At 57.2% G+C, this 23,932-nt stretch overlaps 1 protein-coding gene across 2 annotated transcripts in view; it reads right to left on the reverse strand.

The window, feature by feature from the left end:
- PXDC1 (PX domain containing 1) overlaps positions 1-23,932 on the reverse strand; it is a 25,893-nt gene continuing 1,961 nt past the window's right edge. Inside the window, exons 2-5 of one of the 2 annotated variants that reach the window (XM_033863780.2) lie at positions 12,365-12,456; positions 11,817-11,934; positions 4,623-4,734; positions 1-1,018 (exon numbers count right to left, since the gene is read on the reverse strand). In XM_033863780.2, coding sequence (XP_033719671.1) covers positions 901-1,018; positions 4,623-4,734; positions 11,817-11,934; positions 12,365-12,456 — 440 coding nt within the window. In that variant the 3' untranslated portion in view covers positions 1-900. The remainder of the gene's footprint in view (positions 1,019-4,622; positions 4,735-11,816; positions 11,935-12,364; positions 12,457-23,932) is intronic. The other variant, XM_033863781.2, reaches the window with a different exon arrangement.

A 23,932-nucleotide genomic window follows, 5' to 3' on the forward strand; every position in this document is an offset into this window, starting at 1 on the left:
TAAAAGTAGAGTAACGTGTTTTATTTAATTAAAATAGATTAAAAAACAGACTGTGTAAAAGAATTAGGATTCTCAATAATTTACTATTATTTACACGAGAAATTCTGGTCGTTAGTTTTCTCTGTGAGGAGATGAACACGCAGAGCCCAGACCCTCCCCGAAGGCAGAGGGAGACTCGCTGGGGGCACTCGGTGGCCCCCCGATTCCCGTCCACTCAGGTTGATACGGCAAATATATCACTGAGATCCTGGTGACCGGCAGGAAGGGCGACCCTCAGCCGCCCAGGGGTCACTGCGCTGTCAGCCCTCGTAGGAGCCCAGGTGGGGACTCCTTCCTCTCGGGAGAATTGCCACCTCTCAGAGTTCATCACACGGGCACCCGTCAGTGGTTCCCCTATGCCCGTGGCCGAAACTCCATTCACAACCAACCTTCCGCAAACACTCCCTTGGCTGACGTGAAGCCCACAGTTTCCGGATAGAAGATAAAAAACAGGAATGGAAGCTGCACGTCCTGGTTTCCAGGGAAATCCTGGATGACAGAACACACCTGCCTGTGTTGTCCAGAACTTGGTGACTCACCAAGATGCCACGCAAAATGTTCTGTGCGCTTGTGGAGGGAGGAGACGTGGGGGGAGGAGCCGGTGTCCAGACCCGGCCCGGGACGTCCTGCAGGCACTTGTGGCCCCTCCAGGCGTGGAGGGGGTGTGTCCCGGGGATGCATACACAGGCCAGGAAGACCCCTAGAAGCAGCAGGGGTGCCGGACCCCCGTGACCCGACTCCTGGTTGTCGGAGACTTACGGTCTCTGTGGGCGCGGGCGGCTGGGTAGGACCGGTCCCTGGCATCATGGACTTCAGCGGAGCCACGGTCACCAGCTGGGGGAGGAGGGGCCCCGTGGAGACTCAGTCCAGAATGTCCGTCTCGAAAGGCACCAGGTGGTAATAGGACAGGTTGGTGACATAAGCTGCTGGGTCATCTCCATCCTCCAGCTCGGAGGCAAACTCACCGCCGTTCTCAAACCTGAAACGGGAAAGCAGAGGTGAGGCCAGGGCTGGCTCACTGGCCCCCGGCCCCGCTGCACTGGACCAAGGGCAGACGGTCACTGGCAGGAGGGTCTTTGGATCGAACAGCACGGAAGGGCTCTCCACGACACCGGCCCATCCACCACCAGGCTGTGTGTGGAGCGAGTGTGGAAGGAACCGTGATTGCAGATTGATCAGTCACGTGGGCCCGACTCCAAAGCCATCACGGCTTTGGTTTTCACGGCCTTAGAGACTGTGATTTACTCTCACTGATCGATATTGAGGCATCCAACAATCCATCCATCCACCCATCCATTTATCCATCTATCCATCCATCCGTCCGTCCATCCATCCACCGATCCATTTATCCAACAATCCATCCAGCCAGCCAGCCATCCAACCACCCATCCATTTATCCATCCATCCATCCATCCGTCCGTCCATCCGTCCACCCATCCATCTACCCATCCATCCATCCACCCATCCATTCATCCATCCATCCATCCATCCAACCATCCATCCATCCATCCATCCATCCATCCGTCCATCCGTCCATCCATCCATCTACCCGTCCATCCATCCACCTATCCATTCACCCATCCATCCATCCACTCACACAGTGAGTATTTCTCTCTCCATCTGGGGATTATTCTGGGCCAGGCGCTGGGGACACAGAGTGGACCAGGCACAAGGACCTGCCACGTGCTGGGCCTGTGGACCATGGCAAAGACGGGTGAAGAAGGCCATGTGGTCCCAGCTCCCAGCCTGACTGCTTCCTGGGCCACGTGCACACACGACCAAGGAGGCAGGAGTCAGGGAGGAGCTGGGTGAGGGCAGAGGTTAGCGGAGGGCGGGGTCCTGCATTTGGGTCCTGTATTCAATGTGGGGCATTACATGGCGGGCACGGGAAGAGCTCAAGGAAGGATTTGTGCCCCAAATGTGAGGTGACCTAAATACCTGCTCAACATGGATTCCCCAGGAATGGAAACCCTTTCCGCGCCCTGCCTGACCCAGCCTCGGCGTAAGCACACTTGCTTAAGCTGGACAAAAAGGACGACAAATTTTAAAAGACGCTTCACAGAGAAAACAGTGCACGGAGGACCTTCTCCCCAGGAGGGGAAACAGATGCTGCCTGTACCTTTTCCGTTGTTCCCCAGCTAAGAACCAGTCCAAAGGGGAGTGGCAGAGGGGGGCGGATGCAGGCCCTGCTGAGGGCAGCGGAGAGGGCCTGGGGCCACCGAGCACACTGTCCACACTGTCCCTGCTCTGACTCCCGGTGACCGAGACCTCACAGGAGTTCAACTACAGCGGAAAGCCGGGCAGCGACGGGCAGGGCACGAGGCGTCCAAACCACATAGCCGCCAGCCTGGCTACCCTGGCTGGGGAGCCAGCCGGGATGGGGGAGGGGGAGGGCGGAGAGGTGCCCCCCCGCCCCGCCAGTATCCAGGGCACGTGGGGTGGACTGGGTCCCAGGGAGGCCTGCTGCCTCTAAGTTGCAAGGGAGAAGCGGAGGAGGCGGCGATGGCAGCTTCGAAATCAGACAGGAAAGGCATGGAGGTGGGTTTCCCTCTAAGTCCATGCTGACACGTGTGTGTGGAGATGCGTGGAGCCCTGCGTCCGTGCAGGCAGTGAGGCCGAGAGGGGGCCCTTAGGTGCAGGGAAAGGCTCCGGGCAGGTGAGGGACGGGCCCGGTGGCGGCCACGACACAGCCCTGACCAGCAGCTTCCTGCCCCTGCTACCCCTCCTGCCTTCAGATCCCCTGAGAACCGGGGAAGGAAGGGGACCTGGGATGCTCAGCGGAGTCCGGGGTCCCCATCAGCCCCCGTGCTCCTCAGCAGGCCTGGCGAATCCCCCTGCTTCTAACCAGTGAGGACAGGGTCAGGGCTCGCCCCAGGCCTGGGCAGAATCTCCTGGAGCCTGGCAACCCCTCCAGCCAACCAGGGCGGTCACAAGGCAGAGGCCAGCCGTCCCGCTCTCACTCGCGTCCCCGCCAGGCACACACACTTGGTCCCTGAGTGCAGGGGGGTCTCCGGTCCGAGTACTGTAGCTGCTCCCCCCCAGGGCCAGTGTGGGGACTGACAGGTCCTAACAGCAGGCCCGGCAGCGTGGATCCAAAGCCTTGGGGCCACACAGCTGCTGTCGAGGACCGCCGAGGACAGCTGTGGCCAGGAGAGTGGACAGGAGTCCCCTGGAGTGTCCAGACAGACCCTCCCGAGAGACAGACGGCAGCAGACCATCGCTGCGGGGCTGCCCGAGGTCAGGCACCTGGAGAAATGCCCGGCAAGCCCAAGTTCCCTGGAGATGCTCCGGGGCCGCTCAGAGGCCGACATCTCCTCGTTAAGCTATCCTGGGATCGCAGAGGTTTCCCCGCGATCTTTCTCTCCCACCAACCCGGCGCTGCAGATTGAGGATGGGTCGCCCTGTCCACGCAGAGCCCCGGGCTGGCTGGAAAAGTTACATTACAGCCCTTGCTTTCTCTCCATGCTTCTCCTCCAGAACGATTCATGGTTGAACTTCCTTCTCAGAGCTGGCCTCATGCCAGGGGCAGGGGGCCTCTCGGGGCCTCTCAGAGACAGAAAGGGTCCCTGGGATGCAGAGCCAGAGCCAGGACCCTGCAGCCCCTGGTGGTCCACCAACCACTCCACCAGGACAAGCCCGGCCAGAAGCTCCTCCCATGAAGCAGGACCTCCTTCCGTCGCCGTGTAATCCACGTCAGCCTCGGACCCACGCCGCCAGCTCCAAGTTGGCTCGGGGGACCCTCGGGCTGGGAGCTGTCTGTGCACACACGGTGTGTACGATGTGCGCGGTCCCGGCTGAGCGCGAGGCACGGCAGCAGTTGGGTCGGTCCTGGTCCGCTTTCATGTGGGGCTGACGGGGTGCAGAGGGACCCCCGGACTCTGAGAGGCCCCCTGGTTCCGGGCTTGTGCCGGTCAAGTGCCCGCGGGAGACCCTGGGCTTCCAGAGCTGCCCGGGGGTCCCAGTGTCAGGCATCCACGCTCGTCACCTGAGCCTTCAGGAGACCCTGCGAGAGCACAGCGGTCCCACCCGGCGAGCACAGGAGCCAGGAGACGGAACGAACTCCCTGAGCTCACACCGCAGGGAGAGCCCCGGGCGTGGCCCTGACAGTCACCAGAGCCAGGTCCTGCCCGATAACCCCGAGACGGCTGGCAGCACCCGGGGTGGCTTTCCTAGAGCCCCCATCGTGGTCCCTGTTCTGTCACCGAGGAAGGAAGCACGGAGGGCAGGGGTCTTTAGCTGCCTGCCTTCTCTAAGCCGACGCATCCGCCAGCGCAGGGCAGGCCCGTGAGCCACAAAGAAGCCCCTGGGAGGCGACGAGAGGTCAACACGCAGCTGACGCCCCCCCCTCCCCCGGAGACCAGGCCCCCACGAGGAGGCTTGTGGCCCCGGACCCTCCAGGGCCCAGCACAGCCCAGACGTGAAGCCAGGCAACTCCTCCTGAATGTCCCCCCTCCCCACTGCCAGCCGCATGGTCACACTCTGTCCCCTTCCTAGAGCCCCGAGTGGGCAGGGAACCTGGCCCGGGCACTGGCTGACGGCTCGGGACCTCGTGTGTAAAATGACACTCGAATCAGTGCACTTACAGGTGCTCCGAGGGGTCCAAAGCTGCGTGCTGGTCTTTTCCGTTTGGTATGCTGTGGTCAATAACGATTGTTTCGGTATTTGCTAAGCAAAATCCATTGGACCTCATGATTTCTGAAAGCGAAAGCAGTAAGGGAAATATTCAGAAGGGGATCCGATTTTGAAGTTTTGCAGTCTGGGCTCACGCTGATCTCCCCACATCCCCCTTCTCCAACTGTGCTCCCTCCTTCCCCACAGTTTAGAGAATGCTCCGCCGCCCAGACCCACGGGCCACACCTGCCGACCCTACACCAGTCAAGAGGGGCATCTCTCCCCCGCAGAAAGGCGCTCTGGCAGTCCGAGCACTCTCGCCATACGCCCGCCCTGTGGGTTTGAAGCTGGAGCAGAACGAGGCTGGGTTTCAGGCTAAGACGACCGCACACGACGTGGACTCTGCCCAGGTCGCCTGACCTCTCTAAGCTCTCACCTGTCTTAGGTGAGGATAACACGGCCCAGGGTCGCCGTGAGGATCCAGCGCAATCCGTGTGCGTTTTCAAGCAAACGGGTGACTCTACCTTTTACTTTATATAACCCTATATATAAACTGACTTCTCACCAACAAGCACAACCTGGAGTAATTTTAAAAGGGCAACAAAGAGATCGTCTTTGTGTATCTACATTGGCTGTGCGGTTAGATTCCAAGTGCAAAGTCTGGTGCTCACTCAGCTCTAGAAGGGGAGCGGGGGACGGGGAAGCCCGAGCATCGGTGGTGGCGGGGTGTGTGTGTGCGTGTGTGTGTGTGTACGCGGAGGCATGGGCAGCTGAAACAGCACCGGCCTGGGACCTGGGACTCCACGGCGCAGCCCAGCAGGGAACCCCGAGATACCGGATGCAGTGTCCTAACCGGAAATTTCAAAACTGTCCTGGATGCTCTCCAAGGACCCTTCCAACTCTAAGAGCCTATTAGCTCCCAGGTTCCATCACGTCATCTGGTCCATTTAAACATAAGTGCACTTGACTCCCTTCTCCGACCTGGGGAAGCTCTTACTGACGTTTCCCGGGGACTGTGTGTCCTTCCCTTCCCTCAGTGGATCACAGACTCTCCAAGGATAGACCTGGAGGGGCTCCAGCTCCTTGCGTGCATCTCCAACCAACCTCAGCCCCTGGTCATCGAGCTCCACGCTCAGGGCCTTGTTGTCCCATCAAATCAGGGCCTTCAGTAACCTCACCTTAAAAACGTGCTTCAAACAGACTCTAAACTCCTGCCGGGTCCTCAAATCCAATGATCATCATCTTCCCACTCAGGGCCTGATGCACGGAAACAGCTCAAGAAAGCCCTTCCTCTGGCCCTGGCACAGGCCGCAAGCATGTCCAGTGTTACCCCGTCTCGTCGGGCATCTGATGCTATTGTTGTTTGCGGGATTGTTTTATTTCTTACATCTCGCCATAATTTAGATTATTTTATCCCCATGTACAGATTTGCTTTTTTTTAATAAGTGAAATTGTAACTTCCTATTTACTTTTAATCTTTCTGCGTATTTGATTCTCAGTTCTATGAATTTCTCTTCACATGAAGGCACTTAGGGAAACTACACAAAAAAAAAAGAAGAAAAAAAAGTCGATTTTCTCCTTACCTCTGCCCCCCAGGATAAAATGACTATCCATCAATTGGATTTGCCAAGTAACTGCTAAAATTTCCAATTGACTTTCTGGAGAAGTGACAGCGCTCGTTTCACTGGCCTTTCGAGGGCGGTCGCACTCCACGTGGCATCAGCACGTGGCTCTTTCCCGATCTCCTCTCCCCGGCTGAGCCCACCCAGAGCCCACCCGCCTTGGACAGCCTGTAAGTCATGAGAAGGAGCTGAAAACCAGCGAAAAGTCAGTGCTTGGAACCTCTGGGGTCAACTACACCACCAGGTGCAAAAAGAGCATGAAGACGTTGACCAAAGCCTGAGTGGACAGACACTGCAGGGGACGACACCCCGACAGGAGAGATTAAGATCCCCCTGCTTCACAATTTAAAATGCACAACAGCACAGAACCCCTTGCTTTACTGCTTTTATTAACTGACTCAAACCTGTCCCAGGAAGCACGTAAAACCTCAGGGACCTCAGGACAGCCAGCTGACAGCCCCCAGATCCTCTCTCCCACCACCTCCCAAGGGAATTTGGAGGGGCGGACCCTACAAGTGAAGACAAACGTCAGTGCTGCAAAACATTTGTGAATGTCGCCAGGAGCCACCTTGTACAGGAACTTCCTCATCTATCTCAAATGTGAGATTTGGAGCTCTAGAAAGTGGAATCTAGAAAATGGAACCAGCCCCCAAAACAAACTTGTTACAAATCATTCCTTAATCGTCTGTGCAGAGAAGCCAATTGTCTGCAGGGCCAGCTGGGCCCTCCAGGAAATGCCGCTTCTGCCACTTAAGCGTGGGAAGCAGCTTACTCCTTGCTTAGCTTTTTCGTCTGTAAAAGGGGAATAACCGTATCCAGCTATCCTAAGGGGCACAGGTGTGGACTAAATGAGATGGTTTTCATAAAGAATCTAACAAATGCTGGGGCTCACGAATGCTAGTTATTGCTATCGTTGTTCCAAGTGTCCTCACGTCTGTTGCGTCACCCAAATAAACAGAGCCGAAGGAAGCGCTGCGCTGGCTGAGCAGCCCCAGCCTCTGAAGCCTGCCTTCAAACATACTGAAAATGGGAATTTCTTAGAAGTCAGCTTAGTACCTTTCATCACATACACGGCCAGTTCCATGAAATAGTTCATTTTCAAGCCAGTTTTTTGCATACAGAATTTTCTTCCCATGAAGAAGAGTCCTGCTTTTCCATTTCTTACTTCTTAAAACTTTTCTGGAGCTCATTTTAGAATTACGGGAAAGTTGCGAGAACAGTGCAGAGCTCTCACAGATCGCTCGGCAGCCCGTCCTTTGGTTAACATTTTATATAACCACGGTGTGACGAGCAAATCCAGGAAACGAACATCGGCGCCATACTCTAAACTAAAACCTCCTGCACCTGAGCTTCACCCACATCCCTCTCTGTTCTGGGCCCGGCCCGGATCCCTCGGGGCAGGAAGATGTGGTGGTTCAGCCTCCTGTGACCCCTGACGGCCTCGAGGGCCTGGGTCTTGCCTCATCTCTCCTGTGGCTGCAACACTTGGGGCGCGGACTGGTGAGTCTTTCACTGACTGTGCCTCAACTTGCCTGGTGTTTCCGTGCTTGGACAGAGGTGGACAGTCCGGCAGGAACCTGCAGGGACGCTGCCTTCCCTTGGGCATCAGATCAGGAGTGCGATGCCCACAGGCCTCACTTATTCCTGGGATGTCGCCTGGATCTCTCGGGTCAGGAGGTTTCCTCCAAAATGAGGATACGCCCTCTCTCTTTGTAGTTGAGAACGATCCTGGTGGAGATGCAAGTGCAAATTCTGCTTCTCCTTCAACTTTCACCCACTAATCTCAGCATCTTCCAGGGATCATTCCTGCAACAATGGCTAGTGTCTGGCTGGTGGTGATTTGCTTTTCTTACTCGCAGCCCTGTTTTCACATGCCCCATATGCCACCATAACTCACTTCATTAATTCATCTATTCTTTTTTTCCTGCGGACAGTCTCAGCCCTGAAAGCATTCACACGCTCTCCGATCCCCTTTCCTGTTCTACTGTCAACGTCTCTAGCGACGGAACAAAACCCAAAGCCGTGTCGTTTCATTAGCTAGAGACCAGGACTCTCCCCGTGTGGTGAAAATTAAGTTGAGCCTGTACAGACGCCTGGTTACTAAAAAATGAAATTATATTTCCAGCCTTCCCAAACCTGAGCACTATGATTTTTGAGGCCAACATCAGTTAATCCGAGCAGCCAGAGCGAGGCTGGGGTTCATGCTCTCTTAAGCTGCACCAACACAGCCACGGTGCGGAAAACTAAATCTAAGTTTTCCTAGACTCGGTAATAAACTTCTAGATTAGCACGGGGTGAAGAGTGTTTAAGGCTGCACTGGTCCAAAGCATCACCTAAGAGGCCAGAGCTCTCGCCAGAATCGTGGCCCCGGCGGGGGTGGGGGGGTGCTGGTTCTCACACCATGGGCGCCTAGCGCCACCTAGTGGAGCCTCTTATCCCTAGCCGGTCAACCTAGAGGTCACCGCAAGAGGCCTGAGAGTGGGCCAACGTCAGGGCTGTCCGCCAGGGCACCACCTCCCAGGATGCCACATCAGAGGCTTGAGAAGGTGCTGAGAAGTCTGGGGGAGGGGGTGACAGCGGGCACGGCCGTTTCCATGCACGAGTGGAATTTAGCTGGACAGGAGTGGACGTGGACGGGCAGGGCTTGTGGGGAGGGAGGAGACAGGGCCCAGCCAGCAGGAGGCCCAGGGCCTGGAGCAGAGGGGTCGACGGTGACATGGAAAGCCAGAGTGACCACTGCCTGACATGCCCAGGATGACAGGAAATCCATAAATGAATGAGCCAGGAAGTCAGGTCCGGGTGGCCGATGTCGGTACTGAGGACACACCCCGGGGAGAGGCTGGGCTGCTGGAGACTCAGCCCTCAGGGCGCCTGGCTCTCCGGGTCCTGAGGCCCAGCGCCCAGGGACTCCCGAGTCCTCGCGCAGCGCAAATACGGGCCCAGACTGAGGAGCAGGGCTTGCCCACGCGGCTCCAGGCCCTCTGCGGCTGGCAGCGCTACTGTACCGAACAGTTTGCATTAGAAGTTTTTCTGAATTTGCCACAACCTTGTCTCAGTGGACAACGAAAGCACGTCTCACGTGCCATGGGAACTGCCCCACCCAGCCACGCGCTCAGGCAGAGGGAGGGCCAGCGAGGTTGGGGGCGAAGATCCCAGGGAGAACCCCTTTGACTGATGAGAGCGGACGAGGAGGACGGACCCCCAGGCATGGGAGACCCTCAGCTCTGGAAGGGGCGACCCCGCCAGCTTCCCGTGCAGGGCGGCCTTCAGGCCGTGGTCTTGGCACAAGGCTTCAGGCTGTCTGCAGCTGACTCGCAATAGCTGTTTACCAAGCCCACTGTCAGGCAGCCCTGTGTCACAAAGTGTTCTGTGCTGCACCGCGGTGGCTACAGTGACTCCCCCCTGCGATGCCCCAGCAGGGAGCACGATGTCCCCAGGACCCGGGCTCCCAACCTGCACGGGGAGGCCAAGGCCCTGCCTTCCCAGACCTGCGTGCCAGGCCTCCTGAGCTCGTGGGCAGGAGGAACCCCAAACCTCTGTCCTCAGTTCTCGAAACAACACAAGAACGTAGTTAAAACCTCGACGTGGGACCCCAGCGCTACCCCTGTTCAATCCTGTTTCCTTCCTTTCAGCGCTCTGGGGTAAACTTGGGTCGTGCGTTTATCCGAATCGGCAGTAAAGACAAGGCACTGAGACGGGGGCTGGGGACGCCAGGTTGTCGCCATCAGAAGCACCTGCATGCAGCGCCGACCCGTCCCTCTTACGCCCTGGGCCTTCGGGTCAACCTGCGCCTGCCGCCAACCCCAGGCCCTGGAAGGACCTGCGGCTCTCGGTTCTCCTGTTTGCTCAAAGCAGAAAGAAAGCAAGCGAGATGGAGATGCCGGGGCCGGGGCTCTTCCGTGCAAGACTGAAGGACAGAGATGCCCACGCGCCAGGTGACAGCACACACAGCCCGACACACTCGGAAGCCTCTCTGAGCCTTGGACACTGGGGTCCCTGGACATCCGGTCAGGAGGGCTGACCGCCATTTTCACTCTCCTGTAGAGAAGGCTCTGGACGCTAGGCGTTAGCTAAGAAGAGGCCCCCAGCCCCCTGCTCATCTTCCTAAGGACACACACGAAGCTCTCCTGGGAAGACGACAAAAGTGGCAGACACGCAAACCCAGGCTGAACCCTGTCCTGCGCACACACGGTCAGAGCGAAAAGTAACTTTTCCGTCCCGGGTTCCCAGAACCTGCCAGCCCTGCCCGCCGCGCCCCAGCACGCAGTTGAGGACTCTCATCCTTGCCCTGGTACATCACTCAGTAAGGACACTTTTATAACAGTGACGTCAGCCGTCACCCCAATGTGCCCCCTCCATCTTCCCATCACTGGGACCCAGTTCCTTTTCAGGTGATGGCTCTGGGCTCAGGTCCCCTCACCTGCTGATTCTTCCCCATCACCTCCCTCTGAGCCCCCCTCCTCCGCTCCCTCCTCTTTCCTTCCTTCCACTCAGAACTCAAGTGCTGGACACAGGGACCCCGCCCCGCCCCCCCCCCCCGCCTCCCCTTACGTCAAGGTGACCTGTGGGATGTCACCGCTGGCCGAGCTGTAGCCCCTCTGCGCCCGGCAAACGCCCACACAACCTCACTCAGGCCAGACAAGTTGCCTGGGGAAGCCTGGTACCTGAGACTTCCAGGACAGACCTCTTTTCCTACAAAACGCCCCTCACAGGCTTTGCCAACAGTACTGCAAAAACAGAGTCTACTGTTGTAGCAACACGTGCGGCCCAGATCTGAGGAAGCTGCCACCGGGCTGAACCCAGGCTTCCCTCGCTCCCCTCTGACCCGCAGGACGGCTGACCATCCCCTCTTAGCGCTGCTGACATTTGTCAGAGGCTCAACCCAGTGTCCATGCTAAGGAGACCTACACCATGTGTCCCCTTCTGTCCCCCCGCCCTAAAGCCAAGAACCAAGTCAGTGTTGCACTAGGCGAACTCTTATTTTTGCAGGCTGGACGACGCATTCCAGTAATTCACTTCAAAATGCCTCACTGAGGGCTTCCCTGGTGGCGCAGTGGTTGAGAGTCCGCCTGCCGATGCGGGGGACGCGGGTTCGGGAGGACCCCACATGCGGGTGGACCCCACGATGCGGGTCCGGGACCCCACGATGCGGGTCCGGGAGGACCCCACATGCCGTGGAGCGGCTGGGCCCGTGAGCCATGGCCGCTGAGCCTGCGCGTCCGGAGCCTGTGCTCCACAACCGGAAAGGCCACAACAGTGAGAGGCCTGCGTACCACAAAAAAAAAGCCTCACTGATGCTTTCATCATAGACTATTTAAGTACGTTCCAATTTATACGTCAGATAACTCGCTTTGGAAGTAGGAAGAGTGTAAACTGCAGGTCAGTAGGTAGAAACAAACTGTTTCATAAAAATCGGGAAATGGTCCCTCCCCTGCTGCTTCCACCCTTCTGTTGGGCTGTCTTTCTGGATCCCAAGGTGGGGGAGGTGTGTCCAGCACGTGGACAGTGGGCTGGGAAGGCTTCTGGTGGCCCTGTGGCTCTCACCTGATATTTTCACCGGACTTTGAAAGCTGGGTTGAATTTTATGGACGTTGTCATTTTTTAACACCTGATCCAGGGGAGATCTTTCAAAGAAGGTGAGCACGACTTCTGACCTGGAATACTGGGAAGAAACACGTTCATTCCTATACAGTTTCCTCCCGCGAGGCAGCCCGTCTGACACTGGCGGCCCCGCACTGCTCAGACTGCGGGACTGAGCGCGGACGGGGCCGCTTCCCCACTCACCTGTCAGGTGCTCAGGTAGCTCGAGGCTCAGGGACGGACAGGATGGGGACAGTGGGAACAGTTCGTGCCTGGTCTGCGCCAGCGTTCACGCACGTCCATCTCCCCTCACTTTCCAGTAAACCGCGAGCCTGTCACTTCCGCTGCCTCCCCAGGGAGAAAGCACCGGAGCCCCCAGAGCCCAAGGAGCCTTCCTTCCCTGGGCTTACACCTAACCCCACCTGACACTTCCAGGAAGCGCGCCCCGGCCCCGCCCGTCCGCCTGCACCCACCTTGCGCGCCCACCTTGCACGCCCACCTTGCGCACCCACCTTGCGCGGCATGCTGATGACGGCCTTGAGCAGCTTCTCTACTTCGTTAAGCCTGGTCTCGATGTCGTGGGCATCCTTTATGGCGACCAGCCCTGGGATTGAGACAGAAATGCCTCCATCAGAAAAACACACCAAGAAGTGTGCCCCCGAATTAACTACAGAACAACATGGCGCCTCCCTGGCGTCACCCTCCACGCAAGACATCTGGGAAGTTTACTCGGTCTCACGTGGGTGCAGCCCTGCCCTGAGAGCCTGGCTCTCAACCTCGTTTGAAGTTTCAACGACCCAACGAGTGATTAACGTGTGTGCTGCAGTGGACGCTGTCCGTCTGAAAGCCACAGAGACACCAACAGAGGCCTCTCCGAGCGGGACTCTCCAGCCGCACCCTGGACAAGGCCAGAGCTCAGCCCCCGCCAGCGTGGTGGCTGTAGCTGGGGGAGGCTGGACCCATCAGCCCCCGGTGACACAGCTGAGATGACCACAGGTCCTGTGGAAGCGGAGCCTGTGTTTAGACAAGTCATTTAGACACCGGCTTTGGAAGAGAAAAAATCACATCTCTATCCAGAGAACACCAGCGCGGGCGTGACTCACAGCACCTTCCAGGAATCAGCTCCTACCCTCGTTCTGGTTACCGGAAGTCTCGACTGGCTACTAAAAAGCGCGGTATTCTGTCTCTAAAACACGAGAGCTAGTGGCACGGAGACTCGGGGTGCGTTTCTATCTTCCTCTGAGCAGTGCAGAGCACAGACCTTCCCAGCACAGCTCCTACACATCAGCTTCCCAGGGATGGAGCAGGTCAGATTCCCAAGGACATTTCACGTGACCCAGGATGTTGGTCCCGGTGAGCTACGACCAAACCACAGAGGCTGAAATCCCAGAACTATGTTCAGTCACTGAATCCCAGTTTTCAGAAGTTCTGGTTTTGTTTTACAGGTGAGAAAGGGTTGTTCATTTTGCAGGCAGCTCACCAAGTCCACGTAGTGTTAAATTAACCTCCTAAACTACGTGATTGAAATTACGAGGCCCCGGAACGCGTGGTCCATGGAAACCAGGGGCGCCCCAAACACAGGGCGAGGCGCTTCTGAAGGCCGGGGCTGAGCAGGGGGTCCCTGGACCTCCTGGAGCACAGGCCGGGTGCACCTTCACCTGGCCACCCGGGGGCCTGCTTCTCAGTGGGCTATCTGGTCCTGCCCACCCCACCTCAAGCCACACGGACCCAGGCAGCCAGCCAAAGACCCCAAGCCTCAGTCCACACAGCCTGCGCTGGCAACCTCAGCACGACTCCCCAGCCATCGCCGCAGAGAGGGGCCCGGGCCACCTCCTCCCCTCTCACCTAGGCTGCCTGGCCTACCCACCACCCTGCAGGCTGGGGGCAGCGAGAAGGGAGAAAGAAAACACCAGGGTGCCAGGGTCTCAGCCCTGAGCTTCTTGTTTAGAACTACACACACGCACAAGCACACACGCAGACACGCACACACACCCCTCTGTGACCTCTTGCTTGCTACGGACAAGTCTACAGAGGAAAAGAGGGACGCTGAAAATCCTCTGCAAAGTTGTTTTAGAGACAGGACAATTCTGTAAATCGTCCCCAGAAAGAGCTTCTTTATTCTAAGACAAGCAAAACTACTGTCACGTTTCAACTTCTGTTACATCGAGCACACTGGTGTTAAATCACTCGAGTTCATGACACAGTAGTTGTGTTCTGCAAGGACAGTTTATAGGATCAGCCTCTCGTCTGGTCAATGCATACGGCGTATTTACACCCACCTCCTAGGACGTAAAGCACGTGTGGCCCATGGTTGGGTTTACAACCACCCAGGGTACCATTCAGTCAAATAAACACACTCTGCTCTATGCTGATCTTCTTTTAGGGCTGCTAGAATCAGCAAGCAAAAAGCAGGACACCTCGTTCAAGGTGTGTTTCAGATAAACAATGAATAATGCAACAGTATGGATAGACACACTAAAAAATTATTCAGTGTTTATCTGAAACTCAAACTTACTTGGTGTCCTGTACTTTACTTGGCAACACTATCTTCTTGGCGACCTGCTTTCCAGACGAAGCAGAGAAAGGCAAGAAGTACGTGGTCAGGCCTCTGGGAACACGTAAGGGTTTAGGCTCAGCGCACACACCCTGGGGGTCCAAGCCTCGCCAACCTCACCAGCTCCACTGCTCTGTGACTACCACATCCTCATCCCAACCCCGAGGAACGGGTCCAAGGCACCAGAACATGGTCCCCATGCCCACACAGCACTGCCTCTGGGGGACTCATGCCCACTGGCCTTCCCCCACCTCCAGGCTCGAGTGGGAAAATCCCACCATCTCTTAAAGGCCACGTGGGTTGGGACATGCCTTCTGCTCTGTGAAGCCCCCCACCCACCAGGCGGGACTCGGTCTGCTCTGAGCTCTGGGAGAGCTCCATCCACCCCACCTCTGCAGCACTCACCGCTCTGCAGCAGACCTGCTCCCTCCCCTGTGGCCTCCCCAAGCCCACCTGTGAAGCTGAGTGTAGGAGGTGCCCAGGGTCCCCTCCTGTCGTCAGCCGTCAGCACAGGGCCTGACACTGACACTGACACCCGCAGGGGATTCACTGGTCGTTGGCCGTTTGTTGATGGAATAAAGTTGCACAAGAGAACAGAGTCAAGGACGAGTTATCGCCTGTGTGTGTCCAGCAGCCTACGGGTGCCAACCACGTCTCTTGCTTCTCGGGGTCACTGACCCCAGCGGATCCCGGCCAGCAGGCTCAGGGTCACAGGCCTCGGACGACAGCTGCCCGAGACCGAGGTGGCAATAAACCCACCTAGTTGTCGGCCACTCTGGTTTGGTTCCATCTGTGGAAGCTGCGACCTTATCGCTGCCTTTCACCTGCCTTTATGCTTCCGAGGAGAAGCCCAACGGTGCTCTCTGGAAGTGAAAACATGCTTCACGACAAGAGGGGCTGAGAACATCTCAATGGCGAAAGCACACGCTGGACTCCCTCCTGCAGGAACAGTGACAGGGGTAGTTTCTTAAGCTTTGGCTTTTGGTTGGGGGCCCCTCGTCATAATTTATCTCCCCGTGGCGTAGTGGCTTCTGGGTGACAACCAAGGCGATCGGGCTCCGCGTTCCCACGGTACATCCTCCTTTCCCCAAGGAAAGCCGTCCACGTGAATGACAAGGACGCTCACCTCTTCCCTGGGCAGGGAATCAAAGGTGGAGATTCATGAAGCTATGGCTTCGGCTGGGCTGACTGGCATCCATCTAGGGGCGGCCCCCAAGGCTACCTGGCCCCCACAGAGCCCCTCCCTCACCCCACATCAGGGCAGGAAGGGGTCACCACTGGCTACGGGGCTTCCAATGGCCTGGTCCCTCTTCCAATGCCAGCACCCATGTTTCCCTCCCCTCCTGGGCCTGGAAATCTCCCTCCTTCAGTTGTTTTAAAGGTGTTTCCCATTAAACAGGGAGGTGTACTAAATGCGGAAGGAAAACATTCAAACAAACAAACCCAAAACTGTGCTTTGGGGCCACAGTGCAGAAATGAAATAAAGCTTCCTTTAAAATTTCATGTCTCAAACCCACTGAGGTCCGCCCCCATCAGCTTTCTCAAGTTCACAACTGTTGGAAACCGAAACACCTGCTGGAAACACCCAAGATCAGCATCAATTCCCAAAATGACACAGCACTCGGCGCACGGTGTGAGCAGAGCCCACATCTGGGGCCTGTGTCATTGCCCAGGACGGACAGCGGATGGAGACGCTCAACTACGTACAGTCGGGGGGCTTCCTGTCCTACCTGCTGTATTCTTCCTTTGTGACCCAAGAGCTTTGGCTTTTGATGACCGGCAGAGCTTTTCCAAATGTCACTTGTTTACAGTAACTATTTTAAACTTCATTTTCAAAAATGTGCTTACGTCCAATAATTTAGGACTATCTAGAACTTTTAGCTTTTGTATTCCAAATATGGTTGATCGAACGAAAACTGTGGGGACCTTGTTTGACTCAGTTTTACTATCTGAGATCGTGATTCTAAAGAATGCAAGCGGATAAAATGGTTGTAAATTTGCAGTTGGACAGAAAAACTCAGACCCCCCCCCCCTTGGTTATGAGGCTGCCGTTCCAGGGACGGCCAGCAGGAGGCGCCATCAGTCCATGGAAGGCGCGGGACGCAGTCCAGCGAGGACAGCGGGAAGGGATGCGGTCCACCCGCCACACCCAAGTTCTAAGGAAAGTGACTCAGAAGACTTCACAGCCCCAGGAAATTTTCTAATTTCTGATAAAGCATCATCACTAATATAATCTCAATTTTTAAAAATTTCACTCTACACAATTTGTGATGTGAGAAATTTATCCAGATATAGCCCAAAACTTTGAAACTGTAAGATTGATAACACGACTATGTACATTTCAGTATGTCAATTTCACATCCCTTTGGGGGTGGAAATTCAGCCTTGAGCAGCCAGGGTACCCCTTCTGTCTAAACTAGTTTACCCTTGAAAATCGAGAACTCCAAACGAGCTTCTGTCAGTTCCTGGGTTAGGTCTTTATACAAACACAAACACCTGACTCATTCTCGGAACCCAAACTGAACCCAAACTGTATCAGCACAAAGATCAGGCTGAGGGAGCAGACACAGACCAGTGTCCTAACCTCAGGCACCTGGTCCCACATCCTACTTCCGTGGGTGGAGGCCTCGGACTGAACATCTCTGGTGACTGTCCCAGCCTCCAGGGACAGACTCAGGGCTGAATCTGCCTGAGCGCCTTCTGCCGCTGTAATTCTGGGAGTGAAGACACATGCTTCTCGGGTCAATTGGGAAGGAGTGTCCGTTACCCAGAGGATGCCAGTCCCTTAAGAGGAGACTCCCATGGCAGACCCCGGGGAAATCTTCTGTGATGTGGACTTTCCAACTGAGTCAGAGAAGGCATAGTTCAGAAGTCCATCCACGCAGAGCCCAGAGAAGCAGGCGGCTCGGGCGAGGTGCGGAGGGCACTGGCACGAGATATATATTCTTTAAAGGCTGAGGATCATACAAATTTTGGAAATAAAATATTTTAAAATTTCCAGGAAAATTCTCAATGATTACTTCATAAATACTTGTCCTCTAAATAGGTAGTCAACATAAAACCAGCAGGGACTCACTCAGCGATGAGCTTGAGCTCAACCAAAGTGGTTATTCTCTGCTAAACTCAAGCATCCCCACGCAGCCCTCGCTCCCTGGGAACCCGTGGTGACTCTGACCTCACAGGCTCCATCATGGGGGTCCCACCCTTTGCCCCCATGCCCACCCTGCTGCACACAAGGCTCGGTCCCCCTCCCCCATCACCCTCCCCTGGCCCAGAGATGCCCAAGGCAACACTGATGGACAGGAACATCTCCTCCCCGTCTTTGCAAGGACGAGAAGTAGGGCAGGGAAAGGAGGCGGAGGAGAGAGACGAGCAGAGACAAGAGGTCCGGAGGCCCCGGGAAGGGGCTGCGGGAAGACTTCTGTCCTCCGCTTCTTCCCAGGCTTGTGAGATGCCCGCCTCTCACCACATCCCTCCGCCAGCCCCTCCTTCTCCGGCCGCCTCGCTCTTCTCCCACCACAGGCAGAATTCCTTACTAAGCTTCGGGTTCAACACGGCTAAGGAGTCACTCACTCCGCCTTAGTCTGTCTTAAAACTTGGAAGGAATTTAGGGAATCAACGCCAGCCGTCCCAGGCTCTCAAAACAGGAAGCACTTGATCCCGAAGCAGGCACCAGGCGACAAGACCTGCCCCTACATGCTGGCCAGGATGACGGACACGAGGCCAAGACTGACCGCAGGGAGGTGTCACCAGGAAAACCCAGCAGGGAACCTGCAGCGCAGGGGTGAGGGCGAGAGCGGGCCGGAAGGGCTGAGACAAGCCTTACACACCCCTGGGGGCCAAGGGGGGCCCGGCTCTCCACCCAGGCTCTGCCCCCGTGGCAGCTCTATTTCTCATAGAAAATACACACTGAGAGCATCTGCCTCGGAAAACTGCCCCCGAGCCTGACCCACGCCAAGCACCAAATCCCAATTTCTGGACCAGCAAAGCCCCAGGCCGGGTCGGTAGGGGTCCCACTGAGGTATCGGGTGCCCCACTCCCCGGGCTCTCAGGCGCCATCGCCGTCCCCACCTCCCTAGGACGGGAGGCTGGAGGCCACACCCCCGCCGGGAGGGCTCTGGGTGAGGGACGCTGCCTACCCAGAGCAAAGAGCAGAAGCTCCGCCTCACACGGTGCCTTCCCGTCCAGCATGGCTCTGTCGTGGCTTCAAGCGCTCACAGCCGCGGCCATGCAGATGCCACCCCTGCCAGCTTATCAACCCTGCAGCGGTGGCTTGAGCTGAACCACCTGCCTCAAGTCACGTGGGGGGAGCCAGAAACAGCCCGACACCGCATCCTCACCCGCCTCAAGTCACGTGGGAGGGAGCCGGAAACAGCCCGACACCGCATCCTCACCCGCCTCAAGTCACGTGGGGGGGAGCCGGAAACAGCCCGACACCACCGCATCCTCACCCGTCTCGAGTCACGTGGGGGGGAGCCGGAAACAGCCCGACACCGCATCCTCACCCGCCTCGAGTCACGTGGGGGGGGAGCCGGAAACAGCCGGACACCGCATCCTCACCCGCCTCGAGTCACGTGGGAGGGAGCCGGAAACAGCCCGACACCGCATCCTCACCCGCCTCAAGTCACGTGGGGGGGAGCCGGAAACAGCCCGACACCACCGCATCCTCACCCGCCTCGAGTCACGTGGGGGGGAGCCGGAAACAGCCCGACACCGCATCCTCACCCGCCTCGAGTCACGTGGGGGGGAGCCGGAAACAGCCCGACACCGCATTCTCACCTGCCTGGTCCCAAAGCTGCTGCTTGGTGCTTTGGGCCGCTCAGCCCAACCTCCTCCCGCCGTGACCTCGTGTCCCCAGGCGGGTCCGCCAGTCTCGCAGGGCCTGGATTTTCCCCTGCGGGAAGCAGGGGGTTCTGGTGGTGAGCAGGCACCGTGGTAACAGCCTTAATCCCACGTCCGCTCCTTCCCTGCCCCCACCTTCGGTCCAAATGCCGCTCGTGGTGTTTCCTACTGACTGTAAGTCACACACCAGCAGAGGACGACAGAGGTGCCTGTTCTTAAACGTGCGGCACGACCTGCAGTGTAAGTCGGCAGCGGAGCAGGGCGGTCGTTTCCACCAGCAGGACCCACGTCGGGGCGGGGGGAGCGGGGCCCTGCGGGGCCTGCCTGGAGGACAACGTCGCGGCACGTGGTCTGTGCTTCTGTGTGACACAGGACACGTCTTGTCTGTGCTGCCACGGTTCAAGGGAGCCCAGGCCCGACCAGAAAAGAAAGGCGTCCAGCCCTTCGCCTCAGCCCCCTCCCTGCCCCCGTCACGGGGAGGATTTGGATCCAGGGCCTGGCGGGGGCGGGGTGGGGGGGAAGCTTCTCAGGCCCGTTCAGGGACATGGGGACCATCTTTTCAGTGGTGATGTCACCCGAGGAAGTGAAAGTGAACAAAAACACCAATAAAAACGATTTCAGTGGGACAGCGTCAACCCCTGGTAGCGCCGCGCCCTCACTCACTGTCCCCTATGTACTCTGCTGACGGCCGCTGCCCCTGCAGGACGCCCCGCACCAAGGGGCCGGGGCCTGGGGCGCCCGTGCTCGCCCGTGGGGTCATCGCTCCTGGCCAGCCTCTCCGCGGCCCCGCCCTGCAGCTCCGCACCGAGCCTCACGGAGCGGCCACACCGCCCCGACCCTGCTTCGTACCGCAGAGGCTTTGCTGCCGCCTTCCGCTGCACGCCCATCTTCCCTAGTTCTGAGTGCTCCCAACCAGAAACACCTCCTGCCGTTTGGAAAAGTGTTTATGAAAACGTACAGTGGAGGCACACCAGGCCCAGACTTGTTAAAAGAGAGAAAAGGACGGCGGCGTCCCTGGGGGCCAGCCTGAGGGCACCCAGATGCTACCAGCCGGTCCCGGTGCCGAGATGCAGAGCCAAGTTTCCCCTTGGAAATCTGGTGGGAAGTAAGCGAGGCCTAGAAGCTCCAGAACCAACAAGCTCTGTGAGTTTCTGGCCGCTCCTTCTCTGACTGGGAGTTAGCCCGAGTCACCTGGGCCCACGGCACGGCCGGAGCTCTGACGGATGAGACCATGGGACCGCAGAGCACACCGTCACTCACGGAGGAAGCAGAGTCCGGACAGGGAACTCGGAACAAAGCCTGAGCGACAGCAGGGTGTGGGTCTGGGAAAGAAACATAAAACCTTAGGAAGAGAGGAGACAGCCGGCTCCCGGGAGGGATGCCGGCCCCGGCCCCGGGGGGACGGCAGAGCCCGGCAGCCCTATATATGGAAGAGATTCGAAAGAGGTCTGTGAATCAGAAAGATCACCCAAAATGCCCCAGAGAAGTGAAAACTGCCCCTCTCCCCATTAGAAGGGGCAGGACCCCCTCCAGGGAAGCCATGCATGGGGGCGGGGCTGGGCTGTGATGGGGGAGGACAGAACCCCAGCCCACTGAAGGGCCCGTCAGGCCGGACAGAGGTGGCCTCTGTCCCCCCGATCTGCTGCCCCGACCTGTGGGCGGCCTCTGCTCTTTTTTAGCCACTTTCACTAAGAAAGGAAACTCGGGGCTCTGCAGTTCACCCCCAGACCAGACAGCGATCTACCCCTGCTTGTTTCGGGGAAGCACAGAGCTTCTCCCCATCCACGTGAGAGCAGAGCCTGGGAGCAGAGCGCTGTCCCCTAGAGCCGTGGGGAGGCGGGGTGTCCTGGCTGGCGGACCTGCGCCCAGGCCTCTCTGGTCGGTGCCGGACGCCTTCGCTTCTGCCCCTCCATCTCACATCTAACAGAAGGTCTATGAAGACGCAGGCAGATCCATGTCCCCGGTGACAGGGGTGAACAGACGTTACCCCAGCACCACGCACAGGATCTCAAGGAGGGGCCTTATTTGGAGAAAACACTAAATACCGTGTTCAAAGCTGGGCCCTCCGTCAGCTCCCCCTGCGGGCTTCCTGCATCGCCCAAGGCTCCCCACACCCACATCTGGTCTCTCCATAGACCCTGCACTCCCTCCCAGACACATCCGTGTTTGACCACTTCTCACACCTTCCCTGTCTCCCCGGCTCGCCCTGGTCCTTCTCCAGCCATGCTCAGCACAGCAGCCAGCGTGCCCGTCACATGAGGTCGCTCCCGTTCCGAGCTCTACATCTCCGACAAGAGCCCCACGCTGAGCGTGATCTGCCCACTCCCTACCTCGATCTCCCATTGCTTCCACCCCCTTCTCTCCCCTCCAACCACAGCGGCCCCCTCAGGACACAGGGCCGCCGGGCACATGCCGGCCTCAAGGCCTTTGCACTTGCTCTGGCCACTGGCTGGAAGCTCTTCCCCAGGCACCCACATCGCTTTCTCCCCACTTCCTCCCGGTCTCTCCTCACAGGTCACTTCCTCTGAGCCCTTCCGGACCAGCCCATCTGAAAGTGAACCCCTCCCTGCCCCTGCAAGTCATAGCTCCTCTCCTTCCTCCCTTTTCTTTTCTTCTGAAGGTGCAGAACCATCTAACATTTTTTTTAACTTATCTTCTTTATTATTGGATTTCCCGCACCCTGAATATAGAGTCATGAGGGCAGGGTTTGTCTGTTTTGTTCACTGCTGCATCCCCAGCGCCTAGAAGATGATGGTGCAGGGGAGGCATCTGGTAGGTACTTGCTGAGTGAATATAAAACCAAAGTGTTGATTTGACAGTAATCAGGAATCAAAGGTCACCTGACTACTTTGGAAATAGAATCTGTTTCTACAGTGATGACTTCATAAGGCCTGAAACAGGTGTTATTTTTTAAAAAGGATCAAAATAATCCAAGAGCCCCAAACAGTCACTGGGGAAATTCTGCATCCTTGTCTTTTAAAGTGTGAACCTTCCCAGACGAGAGATGGAACAGGCAAGAGACCTTGCCACATCTGGTCAGGAGCCCTGAACCATGTTAAGTATTACGTAAAGGGGATTTAAGTCAAAGACTCGGCCCTACCTGTGTCAGAGTGTGGAAAGAGCAGAAGGGGACACCTTGGTCACCCAGAGATGATATGCACAGAGAGCAGCTACCTCCCTCCCCCAGGCAGGGGCACAAGAAAGGAAGGACGGGTATATCAGATCCAGACGCAGAAGAGCACAAGGTGAGAGGCCAAGAGGCCAAGGAAGAGGACCGAAGAAGCAAGACTAGTCCTGAGGGCAGGCTCGCCCAAACAGAAGACGAGAGAGGTGGGCGAGTGAGCCCCGTGCCGCCACTCCACGCAGGGGTTTAAACATCTCTGCGCACGTGTCACCAGGAAACATACACGTTCCACAGACAGACAGCCAAGGCTAGCACCAGTGTGTGTGCAGAATCAAGGAAAAGTACTCTCTGCACAGAAGCACTCTCCCACTGCAGTACTCCAGGGACCAAGACAGAGGGCTCAGCATCCCCTTCACTGCACGCAGAATCAAAGATGCAAGTCGGACCCAAGGCGCTCCCACCCCCTGGAGGTGTTCAGTCCTGCATTTACAAGAGCTACCAGCCTGCTGCCAGCACGAGTTCTCAAACCTACGCTTGCAAAGCTTTTTAAAGAGATGAGCGGGCCAATGTAACCCAGCCCAGAAACATGCAATAAATTTAAACTGAGGGAATCTGATGGGGAATTGCACTGAGAAAACCTGGCATCTCTAAAACAGCACACACATCTGGATACCTTTTGTGTGTACGGTTTGTATGTCCAGACGATCTGTTTATGCAAATAGTAAATCCACCTGGAAATAAGGTGAACGCTTCTTTTGCATTATGGCGATGTATTTTACTTAGCAAACGACTTCCCTGGACTTTCCTTCCTTCTAAGGAAGGAAAAGGCCTTCCCTTGGGTGTACAACAAACTCAGGTAGTGCTGGGGGAGGGGCCACTTGCCTCCAGGCAGAGAACCTGGAACCAGACAGAGGGTTCAGGTCGCCTGTCCTGCGGCCCCGGGCCTCCACCTCCTCTCCTCCAGGGGTGCTGAGCTGGCCTTGCAGGAGGCCCTCTGGTCAGAACTCCAGCCGAGAAGACATTCCCACAGTCCACCGTGGGCTGTTCGAAAGGCCTTCACACACAACTGGTCCTCACCTGACTGCCGCCCCGCATGTCCCCCACTAAACCTAATACCCATTTCTTGCCGATTTTTCTCCCTTTAGACACTTGAAAGCAGCTATCATACCCCTTCTGCGCCTTGTTTTCTCCCTGGTGGTCACCCTCTTCCTGTCTCCTTGCGGATGGTGCGCTGACACCTCGCAAACCCAGAACCAACCAGGCACAACCTGTGCGGAGGGACAGAGCCCAGGGCGTGCGAGTGCACAGCGCACCCTAACCCTTGTGCTCCGGGTAAGGTGGTTTCCTCACCAGATCCCAAGGCGACTGAAGCTCCGCCCTCCTCCCCACCTTCTATGACCCTCACCAGAAGCCGCTGGGGGTGACAACAAAAGCCACCTTTGCGGAGGGCTTACTACTGCTGGACACTGAGGGTGCACTCCAATCCGCACAAGAAAAGTGAGTGTCAGGTCCTATGTTACAGGGGCGGAGCCAAGTGGGGAGCCTGGAGTCACAGCTGAG

This window comes from Tursiops truncatus, chromosome 10, assembly GCF_011762595.2.
Source record: "Tursiops truncatus isolate mTurTru1 chromosome 10, mTurTru1.mat.Y, whole genome shotgun sequence".
Taxonomy (NCBI): Eukaryota; Metazoa; Chordata; class Mammalia; order Artiodactyla; family Delphinidae; genus Tursiops; species Tursiops truncatus.